We start from the raw sequence: 16,121 nt of genomic DNA, 5'->3' as shown, positions 1-16,121 counted from the left end.
GTCCCTATCATTTTTGTTATTTCTTCAAATGAATAGCGTTCTTTCATGCTTCTTTCATGAAGTAGATAAACTTTCCACTTTATCTATTTCAGATACAATCATTTGAAATAGGTCATTCTGTTGCTAAATCAATTTTCTTTCCAGAGATGGACAAACAAGACACAAATAAATGTCTGAATATTTTTTTATTATAATTATATTATGTAATAAGCCATATCACATATGACAAAGCAGCATTTATACATCACAGTGTCTTCTGTTTTTTCCGTTTGAAAGCATTTGATAATAGCAAATATACAATTTTCTTTAATCAGTTAGTTGTTGAACTCGATGCCAGTTGGAACAAAATACTTCTAAGTGAAGGTTTTGCTATATAGCTTCAGATTATTCAAAGGTATTTTTTGTTCTCTTAAACACATCCAAAGAAAATAAACAGTATACCTGGCTGCATTTTGTCCCTGTAGCAGTAGGGACAAAATGTAGCCCTTTGATAACAATGGTAGGAGACATCAGAACATTTCATTTACAAATATATGGATGAAATATTTATGGACAAAAAAATATAGCTATAGCCATCTACCAGTTTATATCTTATTAAAAGGCTAAATTTATTTTTATTTGTTTTCAATGGTTTGATAGAATGAAGTTTTCCAAATTGTACCATCAAAATGATTAGATTTTTGCCCTTGACTTCTGGATGAAGTCATCCACTTTTGTCTGACACCTAATAAAGCTGCTCCTCCAAAATGTAGTCTATCAAAGCTCCACAATTTTATTCATCACTAGAAAACTTAAGCTGGAAACTTAACATGTTTTCAGTCTGTTTAAGTAAAGCATTTAAATTTGACAAAAATATTAATTTTTTTGTGACAGTATCAGACATAATGTGTGAAAAGCTCGAGTTCCTCCACCTCCTCCCTGAGTTACTACTGCCATCGTAAGAAATGCATAGCTTCTGATCACAAACAACTAATCAGGGCCAAGAAGAATGTCGGATAAATATTCCAGGAAAAACAAATAAATATGCTAAAAACATAATTTTTTATAAAAGTTATTTCCTGCAGCGTTAATAAGTTATGGAAAAGAATCCCAGTGTTAAAACTTTGTATTATTCTTCACTGACATGGCAAAATAAGTTTGTTATTTTTCCCCACCATTGCCAAACTTGACTAAATGTATTTACTATGACACTGTGGTGTTATGTATTCCTCCGGTCATTATGCTTAAGATAAAACCAAAGAAATCACAGCTGCAGATAGTGCATGGCATGGCAGTTTGCACAAAGAATTCTAAAATACAGAAGTATTAAATCTGCACTTACAGAGCAGCTTGCCTTAGACTCTGAACAATTTTCTGACTGAGTTCCTACACAAAAGGTAACATCCAAAGTAAACAAATGTTATCAGATTAAAATTTACATGGTTTCACCAAATTGCCATAATTGCAAAAGCTGTCAAAATTGTTCTTCGTAGTATAATTTGGATACCTAAGATAAAGTAGCAAAATATGCTTTTCAGTCCCTATAACACTTTACCTTTTCATGTAATGAATTTAATGAATTTAAGTGTAATAACACTGGTGGCTCTGACGTCAGCAAATACTTTGCGACCTGCCAGCGAACAATGTGTCTTCTGAGAGATCTGCACTGAGTCATTAGTGACGCATGTTGGTGTGTCACAAAAAGTACAGTGCTGCTAAATAGACAGAAAATGTGAACTATGATTTATTTAAATGTACGAGCTGTTCTCACACACCCAGAGAATAAATGTAACACTTTATAAGGGTAGAGTGCTTGCAGAAGGCACCACTCTTCTGAAAGCACTCTGCAGAAGAGTGCATAAGCATAAGCTTAAGACTAAGGTGTCTGTTATTTGACAGTTTGCAAACACCTGCAGATGTAATGGGTTGAGAAACAGTTAAAAAATTAAAATAATAATAATAATAATAATAATAATAATAATAATAATAATAATAATAATAATAATAATAATAATAATAATAATAATAATAATAATAATACATCCATCCCTTTTCTGTACACCCTGGTGCCTATCTACCAGGGCGAGAGGCGGGGTCACCCTGGACAGGTCGCCTGTCTGTCGCAGGGCAACACAGAGACAAACAACCATGCACACACACACTCACACCTAGGGAGACTTTAGAGAGACCAATTAACCTAGCAGTCATGTTTTTGGACTGTGGGAGGAAGCTTGAGTACCCGAGAGAACCCACGCATGCACAGGGAGAACATGCAAACTCCATGCAGAAAGACCGGGAATGGAATCCAGAGCCTTCTTGCTGCAAGGCAACAGCTCTACCAACTGTACAACAACAATAATAATAATAATAATAATAATAATAATAATAATAATAATAATAATAATAATAATAATAATAATAATAATAATAATAATAATACACCCCCCTATTTTTTAATCAGAATTGGTCTTGGCGCTCTCGTGCCGCTGGTAGATCTAACAGGGAGAACAAGTTTTCTGGCTCTGGTAAATGAGCTCTTGCCAGAGTAACATTGTAACAACTTGCTTCCTCTGTGATCCACAGATATTGGTTTCACAGGATTCTTCTGCCTTCTGCACCACTTGATATTGGCTCAGATCAGGGGTGAAAGTAAGGGGGTACGGCAGGGTACTGCGTACCCCTAAAAGATTTAGCGGGGATATGCAGTACCCTCAAGAAAGGGGAGCGGTTGTCAGCAGTAAAAAAAATCAATGGATTCACCGTGCATCCCACCCACTAATCAGCCGTGACTGATTAGTTTTTCAAGAACAATCTAAAACACGACTTAATCAGTTAATAAATAGCTTTTTTTCTGATTTCATATTGTTTCTGAACTGTTCGTGCTTTGCTAGAACAGGGGCGCAATATGTCGATCGCGGAAGGTTTTGAATCGATCTCAACATTAGATGACAAACTGAACGCCGCCAGGACGCTGAGAGCAGCACTTCCTCCTCTGGCTCCTTATCAAAACGTTCGTAATTTTACTAAGGAACAACAACAAAAAAATCAACATAACGTGCTCAAATTAATGACCCAACAACAATAATGATCTCAGTGATTATTGTTTCAACAAGGTGTTGCGCAATTCTGTGCGTTTCGGTTCCATTATCAAAATAACGAGCAGAGCAGGAGTTTAAAATTAACTAATCAACCACCGCTGTGTTCGGGGGAGTGCTTATTAATAATCGCAAAAATAAATATCAAGCCTTAAAATCTAATATTGTAACGGACTGGTTGTCATGTTTTTAACATAATCTCGGGTCGGCATGTGGCGCGCAAGAGGTTGCCATAGCAACGGGTGTGCTTAAATGACAGAGACGGAGAGTAAAAAGGTGCGAGTGGTTTAGAGTTGATCACCTGTTCAGGTTGTTTTACCTTTTTTTACCTTTGTCTTGGCTCATCACAGCCGCTGTAGTTTCTGAACGTTCAATAAACGACAAACTCGGACTAATTACCTCGCTCTTTGTGAGTATACGTCATTTACAACAAGCATCAAACACGGTAAATATATGTTTCATTAAGTATTTAACAAACAAATGGCTTCTACCGCGATAATTATGTGAAATTAAATTAAATTGTCTGATATAAAAAAAATGTTTGGTGCTTTGAGCTCAGAGTCTAAGAGGCTTTTCCTTTATCAAACAAATTTGCTTAGCCTCTTCTTTAGTGGAAATATTGATGTTGATGAGATTTTCTCCAAAATGATAACCTTTTTCAACCTTTAAAGCTCCACTGTTGAAAATGAGAAGCTAACATTCACAAATGACATTGAAATAAAATCCAGTCCAACATCTGGTTTGAGGTGATTCCTCTGGAACCTGTTGAAGGAAAAATATCCCATCTTCAGAAAATGAGCTTTAACCTAACAGAGCTCTGTGGTTCCTCCTATCAGTATGAGAGTCAGGGTGAGGAGGCGCCATGTTAGGAAGAGAAGTGGAAGCTGCAGGATCTTCAGAACAAACAGGTCATGATGCTGGGCTGCTGATTATCCCTCTGTCTGGACACAGGATCAATATACCCAGTTTAAAAGCTAAAATAAATGGTTATATGGCAGACATGAAAAACTGGGATGCACTCCATGCCATGATGTTCAGAATTTAGGTCTCATAGTATCTCAAGGTGTCAAGATTGCAGCCAGTGGGCTGAAGGAGGAAATACAGCTTTATTTTGTAGCAGATCAAGAGCTACCAAGCTTTTATCACTTTGCAAAAAACTGTTTATATATATATATATATATATATATATATATATATATATATATATATATATATATATATATATATATATATATATATATATATATATATATATAAATTCCCTTCTCACCCTCCGCGAGTGGTTTCTTACATCCTCTGAGCGCTCGGGTCCTCTACCAGAGGCCTGGGAGCTTGAGGGTTCTCCGCAGTATCTTGCATGTGCCTAGAACTGCACATTTCTGGACTGAGATGTCTGATGTTGTTCCTGGGATCCGTTTTAGCCACTGCTCCAGTTTGGGGGTGACTGCCCCGAGGGCCCCGATGACCACAGGCACCACTGTGGTCTTCATCTTCCAGGTCTTTTCCAGTTCCTCCCTGAGGCCCTGGTATTTCTCCAGTTTCTCGTGCTCCTTTTTCCTGATGTTGTATCACTTGGTATTGCTACACCCACCACAACGGCTTTCCTCTGTTCTTTATCCACCACCACAATGTCAGGTTGGTTGGTTCGCTATTGATCAGACCACATATATATATATATATGTATGTATTTTTTTTTTGTCATAGAACCCCCAAGAATTTAAAACTACTTTCACTCCTGGCTCAGATTCCCCTAGATCTGGTGCAGGTGTTGTGCGAAATCCTGTTCCCCTGTGAAAATATGTTCTCCCTGTCCCGGGAGCGCGTACTGCAGCTAGAGAGGCGGATCAGATTGATGAGACCATTTTCACGGCTTCAGATCAATTTCTCGATACAGTAACTCATATAATCATGTCAAGATTGCAACATTCAGTTTAATCGGCAGCTGCTGTTTTAAAAACGAGGTTTTGTGTGGAGGCAGGAACGTGAAGGCGGGGAAGGGGTGGGACGGGGGGCTAGGAAGCTTGAGCACCTGCCACATTTGCTCCTTGGCCCCAAGTGCCCTTTTGGTCAAATTTTTATATTTTTATATTTCTATTATTATTTCCTAAGCCCTCTTCTGACACATAACATTATTTGGTTTTGTGTTGGGGTTTTAGCCCTCTAGTCACCTAACCTTTGACCTTTGGCCTGTGACGCACGACGCAATGGGGTATATGCCACAAGAGGTGGTGACGTATTTTGTTTGCCACAATTTATGCCACATAGATTGATCCAGGTCCTGCTTGCTCCTATTGTTTGTAGCCAAAGCTGCAAGATCTGTACATTGAAAAAGACGCAAAACTTAAAACATCTGCGAGCTACTGGTACAACAACTGAGCTTTGTTGTGTGCCGTTGTGTCCAGTAATTAGCCGGTACCATCCAGTGCTTAGTATTTTCATTTTCCTGCTAATATCAAGGCAACAGCGGACTGTAGCCAAAACTTAGCTACTACAGCTAACACACATCCGCCCGATCCAAACCACACAAGTAGTCAGTCAGATTAAGATCCAAAACCTTCGCTTCACAGCCGTTTAAGTGGCACCAATCCACATAAAAAAACCCACAGAACAAATGGTACAAATCACGTATTTCCCGAATCCCGAAAATATGACATCTACCTTTGCTGTTTCATAATTATAATCCACGTTAGAGTTAAGTTTTCCACCTGGCTACTTTAATCTGTTCTCGCATTATACAGACGTAATTTCTCCTTTTTTCCCCCTCTGAGATTCTGCTTAGAAAATTAGGTTATGAAGCTACATTCTCCCGCTACTTTGTTTTTAAAATGGTAAATTTAGGTTTGCCTCGACTTTTATAAACTAATGCCTCTTATATGCATCATTTTTTGTATTACTGTTTGTACAGATATTAGGCGAACACTGCTTTTCCTGCTAGTAGTTTAAATTAATTTCAGCTGCACACTTTCAAAAGAGTATTCAGATTTTAACATGCATTTTCTAAGTAGTAAATATTTCAGTTCACTCTTACTCAGTAACTTCAGTGTTGTTATACCTCTGAAACATATTTTGCAGTTTCTTTGTGATTCCAGAACTATTTCAGTTAAACATTTAATTTCCTGAGATATTGTTCATTTATTTTCAAGCAAACTCTCAAAAAGAGCAGAGGATTGATTAGTTTTGATTACATTGTGCAGCTAAATATGGGCGCTTATTAGTTTTTTGTTTTTAATTTTTCAGGTTTCCATCGCAACACCTCGTGATGCGTTTCTGAGCCATGATTGAGCCACTGTGCCTATTACCTTTCCATTGGATCCAAGCACCTGGACCTGCTGACGGCGTCCATCAGTCCACGGTCTGCCGGATCATCACAACATGGACTGACTTTTTATTTACAGTACTTGGTTAAACTATGATCTTGAAACCGGAGCACCAGATATGCAAAAATCTACCTGCAGACTTTGTTGGCTACCCTGACACTGCAGTTATCCTGGACGGGACTGAGCTGGTCTTTCTCTCCTCCAGAGTGACGAGTTTTTATCACCAGTAAAGACAAAGAAGTCTGACGTCTGACTAGCTGCTAGGAAGTATACTATATATTCACTGTTCATTTTGCTATCCTACAATAAAATAGAATCTCATTTGTAATACTCTGCATTTCACAAACCTTTTTTTCCCCTTTTCTCAGTGTACTTGATTTATATCAAGTATTTATAGCAAATACTTGATATAAATCAAGTATTTGCATGTAGATCAGGAATTCAAGTGAGATGTTAAAATGCAACTCTTTTAGGTAATACCAGCACAAAAATGTGAATATTAAGTAATATGTAGTTAGTCATATAGTTTAATATATTGATAAGGGCTGGATAATATGACTTACAAGATTTTTTTTCATACCAGATTTGATTTTAATCGATTCCTCTCGTCCTCAGTTTCTATAATAAAATCACAGAAAATACTTTCAAAAAGTGCCTTTATTTCAATCATCTGTTCTGTGAGTTGTACAAGGGAGCATTATGGCCAGGCTGCAAGAATTTTTAATTGCAAGAATGCAGTCATCGTTTCAGCAGAATAAAGATGCAATTTTATAATGTAACAATGTCTTAAAATTACAAGAAGTTGTTTTAATGAGAAATAAAGATTCAGATTGATCTGATGTAACCGGCTCAGTCCATGTGGTTCTGACATTTGTCAGTAATCAAGAAGATGTACATTTCCACCTCAACTGACCAGGTAAGAATTAAGGTAAAAATAAAAAAAATAATAGAGCAAATACTGTATACAAAATGGGAAAAGAGCAACTGATAGAAATACGTTCTATATAAAGAAAAGCAAAAAAGTTAATAGCAGGAGAAAAGTTGTTGACAACATTAGTTCAGCCTATCACCCCTCGAGGAAGCCATTAAACAGAACTCCTGTCCAACTCCAACTATAATAAAGATAAAAAAGAAAGAAAATGGAAAGTTAAAATAACAAATAAGGCCAATATAATAATTAAGATCTAATGCGTTCTGGAATCTATTATTGACATTTTACAAATTCCACAAATCAATTAGAAGGTTTCACAGAATTAAAAAAACGTTTTTGGTGAATAAAGTAGAGTGGACTTGCTGCTTGTCAGATGACGGAAAACATTAACGTATCGTTTCTGCTTCAGCACGCAGTAGCGGTTTAAGCAGAGAGGTAATGAAATACAACAGACACTGACAGGCCTCTGCATCTGCCTTTCTCTGAAGAACTACTGAGCGGGAGGAGACAGCCAGGTGAGGAAAAACTGTTCTTATCTATCGATCCAGTATTTCTATCATACAGATATTAGACTGTTGTTGTTGTGCGATTAGCTAACTGATAGCTAACGACTTTGCTAGCAAGGAGATAACTAAAAAGCTTCTCCCCTGTATCTTTAATGATATCAGTCATTCTTTAGTATCGCTTATGCAATATGGGCACATTGCCCGTCCAAAACCTAACATCTCCATTAAGAATACATGTGCGATCTTCTAATTTCCTTTGTTGCATAATGTACATTTAATTTATTCTAGCGTTAGGTAAATGTATCCTGAAGGAGAATAACACTTAAATAATAGTCCAACAAGGATATTCATTTAGAATTAAAAAATAACTCACCCTGAATTACCATGATGGATATAATGAATGTAATAAAAGTGTCATTAATGAAGGGGAAAAAACTCAACTCAGACTTTAAATTTAGGGTCTGGTTTGCATAGTATGCAGTTAAAGTTGTTGTGCAGTTTTTTTCCGTTATGGTGTTTAATACAGATTGGATACTCAGGAGATGGAAACTGAAACGTTCAATGTCTGCTGGGAAAAAAAAAACTGTGGCCAGAGGAAGCGCAAAACCCGACCGGAGGCTCGTTTGATGAGACATCGCTCTGCCGTAGAAACAGCTGTGAATCTCGCAAAGCAGCTTGGAGGATTCGCTTTAATGACATGACTGCGGATCACATTAATAAGGCCTGATTGATGCACACGCACATCTGCTGACCTGAAAACAGGTTTTGTTCTTTGGTTTCAATGTAGATTATTTATTTATGCTGTGTAATAACTGTCAAAAAATAAAGGTAACCACTTCACGGATTTTGCCTGTCACGGGTTATTTTCGGAACGCAACACCTAAGAAAAACAAGGGTTCGCTGTAAATGTACCGTTTACTTATTTTTTTCTACAGCAGAAGTTTTGTCAAAAAAGCATAACAGGCTTAATTTCAAAAGGTTGTAAAAACTTTTTTTTAAATAAAAATGTGTGGGGAAAAAACAGTCCATGCTTTCTCATTCCAAACACATTCACTTAAATTTTCACTTTATGGTACATGTTCACATTCTTTATTGACTGTATATCAAATATATTTTAAATGTAACTGAAGATATGACATAATACAACATATAATATTCAATAAAATACAAAGATCTTATTGTATAGCATCTTGGTCATCAAATCACTATGTTGCCTGTAGGAATTTTTAATGTCCAGCAGGTGTCAGTATTGAGTGACACATTATCGACACAGTATCTGTTATGGCCACTCTTGCATCACAAAAAGTTCCAGAAAACAAAAATGCCAGAGTAGTTGCTCAGGAGGAGGTTTTCGACTCACTCAAAAACAATAAAAAAGCACTCGCGGAGACTTTTCCTGTTTCAAAGGAGTTTCTTTTACTTACAAAAAATAACAAAACAAAAAAATAATCTCCGAGTTGACTTCAAATAAATCATTAATTTGCGGTACAAAAACCATTTCACTCCTCACTCCTTCACCAAACAATCAGATCAGCCCCAACAGCTCCTTCTGCCTGTTAATCACTGCCGGAGCCTGACTGATGAGGAGGAGGGTCTAAGCAAAACAAATAAATAAATACATACATAAATAAATAGATCTACCATTCATATGGCTTTAAATCTGTGGAAATTAATTTAGCAAAAAATAAATGCATCTAATTCTTATTAGGCTCCAACATCCCGGCCCCTAATTGTTAGCCTTAGCAAAGTAACAATTACAAAATAATATTCATAGGAGCCAAATATCTAGCAAAAACCTTAGTTAATTACGATTTTCAAAAATCCATACATTTCTAATACTTAGAGCAGTCCACAGTAAAATTAGAAAGTCTTATTTCATCCTGCTGCCTCCATGAAAAGACAGAGTTTATCTATTGGTCGTTGGATGACATTTGCTTTGGTTTTAACCAAAACACTTCTAACAAAGCCTTTGGCATCAGGAAAAATCTTCATAACACGGCCCATTGTCCATGCGCTCCTTGGTGCAGAGTTTATCCACGAGAACAACCAGATCTCCAGGGCTGAAGTTCCTCCTTTTGCTGTTCCACTTGCTTCGTTCTTGCATGAGTGGGAGATACTCCCTTATCCAACGTCTCCAGAAAAGATTTGCAAGAAACTGTGCTTGTCTCCATCTTCTTCTTGAATATTGATCTGATTTTTCGAAGACTCCTGATGGTATGGTTGCTTTTCCTTTCAGCTGGAGTAAATGGTTTGGTGTTAGTGGTTCTAAGTCATTGGGGTCATTTGATACTGACGTTATTGGCCTGTCATTTAGGATGGCTTCCGTTTCACATAGTGCAGTTGACAGGGTTTCATCGTCCAGTGTTTGTTCTTTTAGAACGGATGTGAGGGTTTTTTTGATTAGACGTATTAGTCTTTCCCAGACTCCACCATGGTGAGCCCCAAAAGGAGGGTTAAAAGTCCATTTTATTCCCTCTACTAAGAGTGTTTTGGATTTTCTCATGATTTAGCTCTCTTAACACTTCTTGCAATTCCTTTTGTGCTCCCACAAAGTTTCTCCCACAGTCTGTTCTGATGCTCATCACAGATCCCCTTCTGCAGATGAATCTGCGTATAGCGTTTATGCATGAGTCTGTGGAAATTTGCCATCTCCAGGTGGACAGCTCGACTCACCAGACAGGTGAATATGACTCCCCAACTTTTCACCCGAGATCATCCCCTTTTTACTTCAATAGGACCAAAGTAGTCAATGCCAACATGACTAAAAGGAGGTAGATCTGGAAACAGACGGTCTTCAGGAAGGTCTGACATCTTCTGTTCACCAGGTCTTGCCTGCATGCGCCTACAGAAAACACAGCTCTTGATAATTTTCCTGGCTAAGGAGTTTGCATGAGGGAGCCAGAATTTCTGCCTGAGCTTGGAGAGCATGTAGCTCCTTCCTGAATGTCCAACTTGATGATGAATATGCTGTAAGATGATTTTAGATAAATGTGAACCTTTAGGTAGAATTATCGGGTTTTTCTGGTGGATTGGCATTGCGGTTTTGTTAATCCTGCCACCAACTCTCAAGATGTCACCATCAAGCATCGGATCTAGTTTGAGGATGATACTTCTTGAACTGAGAGGTTTGCCTTGTTCCAAGCAAGTAAATTGAAAGTAGCGCCTTTGTTCAAAACAAATGATGGCCCTCTCTGTGTTCTGCATATCCTCCACTGACAGGTTTCGGGTCTCAGGTTGATCTTTCAGTCTTTTCATCACTTCTGAAAACAGGCGAGTTTGACCTTTTCTTTGCTGGCTTAGCCATCGAAGATGTCTTTTCACTTTTAGTATCCAGGCTTCTGAAGTCAGTTCCATGATGAATGATACTTGATTAGCCTGCATATTGGATGTTGATCCTCCATTATCACACTGTTAATTGTGATTTCCTTTCTCACCTCAGGATCATTTGCTGGTATTTCTTCCAGACCTTCTGTGGGCTTCGGCCAAGTTTTCCTTTTTCTACTGAGATATTCAGGTCCGGTCAGCCATTTTGATCTTAAGAAAGCCCTCACGATGCGTCGTCGGCTGGGTTGACTTTGGAACTTACGTATCTCCACTGTCTGGTGTGGGAGAGGTCCTGGATTACTGCAACCCTGTTGGATACAAAAGTGTGAAATCTTTTAGTTTGATTGTGAATATATTTCAACACAGATGTACTATCTGTCCAGAAAGTTGAGTCTTTGAGTGGTAATTGCAGCTCCTTCTTTAGCATTCGATCCACTTTTACAGCCAATGTTGCTGCTGTGAGTTCCAGTCTGGGTATGGTCATTTGCTTTAGAGGTGCCACTCTAGCTTTTCCAAATATGAAGCAGATATGGATTTGACCTTGGTGATTTGATAATCTGAGGTAGCTTACTGTACCATAGGCTGACTCACTTGCATCACAAAAGTGATGCAGTTCAGCAGTTTCCATGGGATCAAAGTTTTCAGGTTTCATACATCTTGCAACTTGAAAGTTATGTAGGAGATTTAATTCCTTGAGCCATCGTTGCCAAGGCTTTGCAAATTCCTGTGGAATGACATGATCCCAACCATACTTGACTTTGCAGAGCTCCTGGAGTAATAGTTTTGCTTTTAGGGTGAAAGGAGAAAGAAAACCTAATGGGTCAAATATTGAACTCACTGTGGAGAGCAGACCCCTTCTGGTAGCAGGTCGACTCTTGATGGTCACTTTAAAGCTGAATGTATCACTGAGCGTATCCCAGTGGAGTCCAAGTGCAGACTCAACTCTTGTTTTTTCAGCTTTTCTTTATCCAGATCCAGCTCCTTAAATGCTCCAGCTGTGTGATGTTCAGGGATGCTTGCCAGCACTTCATGGCTGTTGCTAACCCATTTTGTTAATGTGAAGCCTCCCTCACTGCATACTTTGGTGAGGTCTGTGACAAGTTTTATTGCTTGGTTCACTGTTGCCACTGAACGGAGGCAATCATCCACATAAAAGTTACTTTTAATGGTTTTGATAACCTCATCAGAATAGTGCTTCTGGTTGTCAGTAGCAGTTTGATGCAGAGCAAAATTAGCAATGCTTGGGGATGATACAGAACCAAAGAGGTGAACTTTCACCCTGTAAACCTCAAGAGGTTTACTAATGTCCCCTTCTGGCCACCACAGAAACCTCAGGAAGTCCCTGTCCTCTTCATCCACATAAACTTGATAAAACATTGCCTCAATGTCTGCCATAACAGCAATCGGTTCTTGTCGGAACCTCAACAGTACCCCAGTCAGGGTGTTTGTTAAATCAGGACCTTGGAGAAGCTCCTTGTTCAGAGACCTCTCTGAACAGTCAAACACCACCCTCAGTTTGTGCTTTCGCTTATGGTAAACACCATGAGGCGGAATGTGCCAGACATGTCCATCCTCCCTGGAAAGCTGCTCAAGTGGAACTTTTTCTGCATAGCCCTTTTTCAAAATGTCCTCCACGAAGGATGTGTATTCTTCTGCATACAACCTATCCTTCTTAAATTTTTTCATAAGGTGCAGTGTGCATTCTTTAACCATTTTATAGTTATCAGGCATAACTTTGTCTTTATTTCTAAAAGGAAGTGGTAGGTAATCGTGTCCGTCTTTAATATATGATGAGCCAGAAGCAATCTTCATAAAAAACCTATCCTCAACAGACATCTCATTTTTCTCATCATACATGTTCTCAGAGAAATCCTGGTTATATTGTCTGATGAGCAGATCCTTCAATTCAGTAACAGAAATTCTGTTACTTGACACTGCAATAGGCCCAACATATTCTGTGGTACCATCAACACCAAGTGGTCCAGTTACCACCCATCCAAGTACTGTTTCCACTGCGTACGGTCCATTATCATGACTGTTTATTATTTTCCATGGCTCTAACGCTCGAGGAACATCAGTTCCAATGAGGAGTTCATTGTCTGCCTCAATTTTCTTTAAATTGACAGCCCTGAGATGAGGCCACCTCTCCAGATCGGCTTGTGTGATGATGTTTTCTTTTGAGACAGGTATTCTATTCTGGGTGTAAACTTTCGGCAGGTCCAAGTATGTACAACCCTCCAAGTCTCCCACCTCTAGTCCTCTGACCTCATAGGTCCCTGCAGGCCTTTCCTGTCCCATTGTTCGCAGAAGTATCTCTGTTTTGCGTCCTTTCAAATTTAGCCGGTTCATCAAGCTTTCAGTACAAAACGTTGCCGTGCTGCCTGGGTCGAGGAAAGCATAGGTTTGAATATATTTGTCCCCTTTTGCCACCTTAACACGGACGGGAACAATTGCAAGTGCACATTCTCTCCCGGCCCCGGTTGCATCACTGGCTGAAACCAGAGCACTGCTTATGGGAGTTTCTTCAGACTCGGCTTGACTGTCCTGCTTTGGAACTTTTGCACTTACGATATGTAGTGCTGTTGGATGTCTCATTTGACAAACTTGACACATTAGTCTCCTCTTACAATTTTTGCTTAAATGACCTTTTAACAGGCAACCAAAGCAATATCCGTGACTTCTCAAAAATTCAACTTTACTGTCATGTGACTCCGTTTTGAAACGCAGACAGTCAATTAAGTTGTGTTTACCCTGGCAGAATCCACAGTAAGGGATGATGGGACTGGGTGTGATTCCAGGTGGTGGTGGAGGCAAAACTGATTGCTTTATAGCACATCCTGTCTTCTCTGTAACTATTGAAGTTGCAAAGCTACTGTTTTTACCTCTTATTGATTTTAGCTCACCTTTGCTTCTTGGTAATGTTTTTTTGGTTGTTGTTTGGTCTTGAAGGTCTCCAAACAACGGATCCAAAAGCATGTTAGAGTGGTTTTCAACAAACTCAACAAGATGTTTAAATCTGACTCTCCTGCCAGTTTTCTGTTGTATTTCATAAGCTGTGGCTCGCCATCTTTCTCGCAGCTTGTAAGGTAGCTTGGATGCCAAAAGCCTTAAATTTGATGGAATTTCAAGTTCCTCTAAATACTGTAAATCTTGCATTGCATTACAACATCCTCTCAAATACATTGCATATGCATACAGCATTTTTCCATCCTCAGCTTTAATCGCTGTCCAGTTCAAGGCTTTATCCAAATAAGCTCCAGAAACTTTAATTTCATTTCCAAAGTGTTCCTTTAATAGTTGTTTAGCTTCTCTGTAGCCTTTACTTCCTTCCATATGTAAACAGCTGCGAACCAAATCTTTTGGCAAACCAGATGTAAATTGTTCTAGATAATACAGTCTGTCTTTATCATTTTTAGTCTTGTCTTCGATTAATTGTTCAAATGCATGAACAAAAGATTGATATTCTAATGGGTTACCATCAAACACAGGAATATTTCTCAGAGGTAACAAAGACAGGTTTTGATGGTTGACAATAAGTTCTGCTATGTCATTTTGTCTTTGAATGACAACATTCAAATTTTCATTATTAGCAGTAACAGCCACATCTGGGTAAACCTGTGCAGTTTGAATTGCATTATGATCATAAGTTACAGCTTCAGTTTCACTTTCAGTGGGATTCTTATTTTGAGTTTTATTCTCTGCTGTGCTTAAACTCCTGGGAGAAGATTTACGTCTCCCAAAAATAGTCTGTTGAAGTGGAGTTTTTGGAATAGCACCTAGCTGCATGAATTCCACTTGGCCCTCCATCAAATCTGGTTCTTGAGAGCTGTAGTATTCATTCATGCCATCACCTAAAGATGGTTTCTGGACCACCTCTTCACTTTGTAGATCTACCATTCATATGGCTTTAAATCTGTGGAAATTAATTTAGCAAAAAATAAATGCATCTAATTCTTATTAGGCTCCAACAGTATCAATACAGTGTTGCTATGAGTTGAAACGCCTCATGACGCCTCATTTACCCATCACTACTGAATAATTCTGTAAGCATCATTAATAGTCCTGCAGCGACTGAGGAGCCATTGTTAACATACTGTTGCCTGTGCACCGGAATCATTCTATGTGGCAGAAAAATGCGGAAGTGCTAAAACGGAAGTCCATGGCATATACCCAGTTGCCTCTCGCACAGTGAGATAAGGCGGCTAACTGAAGCTCAACGTAGCAAACTTTCCAGATTACAGAACTGTTTTTGGTGAATTAAAAAAAAAAAAGTTTTTGGTGAATAAAGTGGAGTAGACTTGCTACTGGTTAGCTGCTAGCTAACCAGTTTGCAAGCAAAGCAAGATAACTAAAAAGCTTCTTCCCTGTATTGTTAATGATAGCAGTCATTCTTCAGTATTGTTTATGCAATAGGGGGCACATCGCCCTTCCAAAACCTATCATCTCCATAATGGTCTTCTAATTTCCTTTGCTGCATAATGTACATTGTATTTATTCTAGCGTTAGGTAAATGTATCTTGAAGCACTTAAATAAAAGTCCAACAACGATATTCATTTAGAATTAAAAATAACTCACCCTGAGTTACCATGATAGATATAATGTATGTAATAAAAGCGTGTCATTAATGAAGGGGAAAACACTCAATCCAGACTATAAGTAAATTTAGGATCTGATTCGCAGATTATGTAGCTACATTTTTTTTCCCAATTATTCAATGAAAAAAAAAACTAACCTCAGTTAAGTAAAATAAAATTGTAATCAAAACTTTTGGAATTGTAATTATTTGTTTTTTAAAACAAAAAAGTTTTGTTTAAATAACTTTTTTTTTATTAAATATTACCACCCAAAACTTGTATTTCCACACATCAGAAATCTTTTGTTGTGATTTTGGGCCCTGCCCACGACGTTATGTGAGAATCACAAGCAAAACTTTGAGTCACAAATAAAAACTTAGAATAGCAAGAAAAT

The 16,121-nt window shown here is 38.2% G+C and overlaps 1 protein-coding gene across 1 annotated transcript in view; it reads left to right on the top strand.

The window, feature by feature from the left end:
- Positions 1-7,722, top strand: part of pdzd2 (PDZ domain containing 2) — a 211,657-nt gene extending 203,935 nt beyond the window's left edge. The window contains exon 25 of the mRNA XM_081611182.1: positions 6,312-7,722. Within this exon, the coding sequence (XP_081467308.1) occupies positions 6,312-6,356 (45 nt within the window). The 3' untranslated portion in view covers positions 6,357-7,722. The remainder of the gene's footprint in view (positions 1-6,311) is intronic.
- The last annotated feature ends 8,399 nt before the right edge of the window (positions 7,723-16,121 follow it).

Source organism: Poecilia reticulata, chromosome 9 (assembly GCF_904066995.2).
Source record: "Poecilia reticulata chromosome 9, P_reticulata-male-v2, whole genome shotgun sequence".
Lineage (NCBI taxonomy): Eukaryota > Metazoa > Chordata > Actinopteri > Cyprinodontiformes > Poeciliidae > Poecilia > Poecilia reticulata.
Note: the sequence above shows the minus strand (reverse complement) of the source record. Positions and strands in the feature narration are given on the sequence as shown.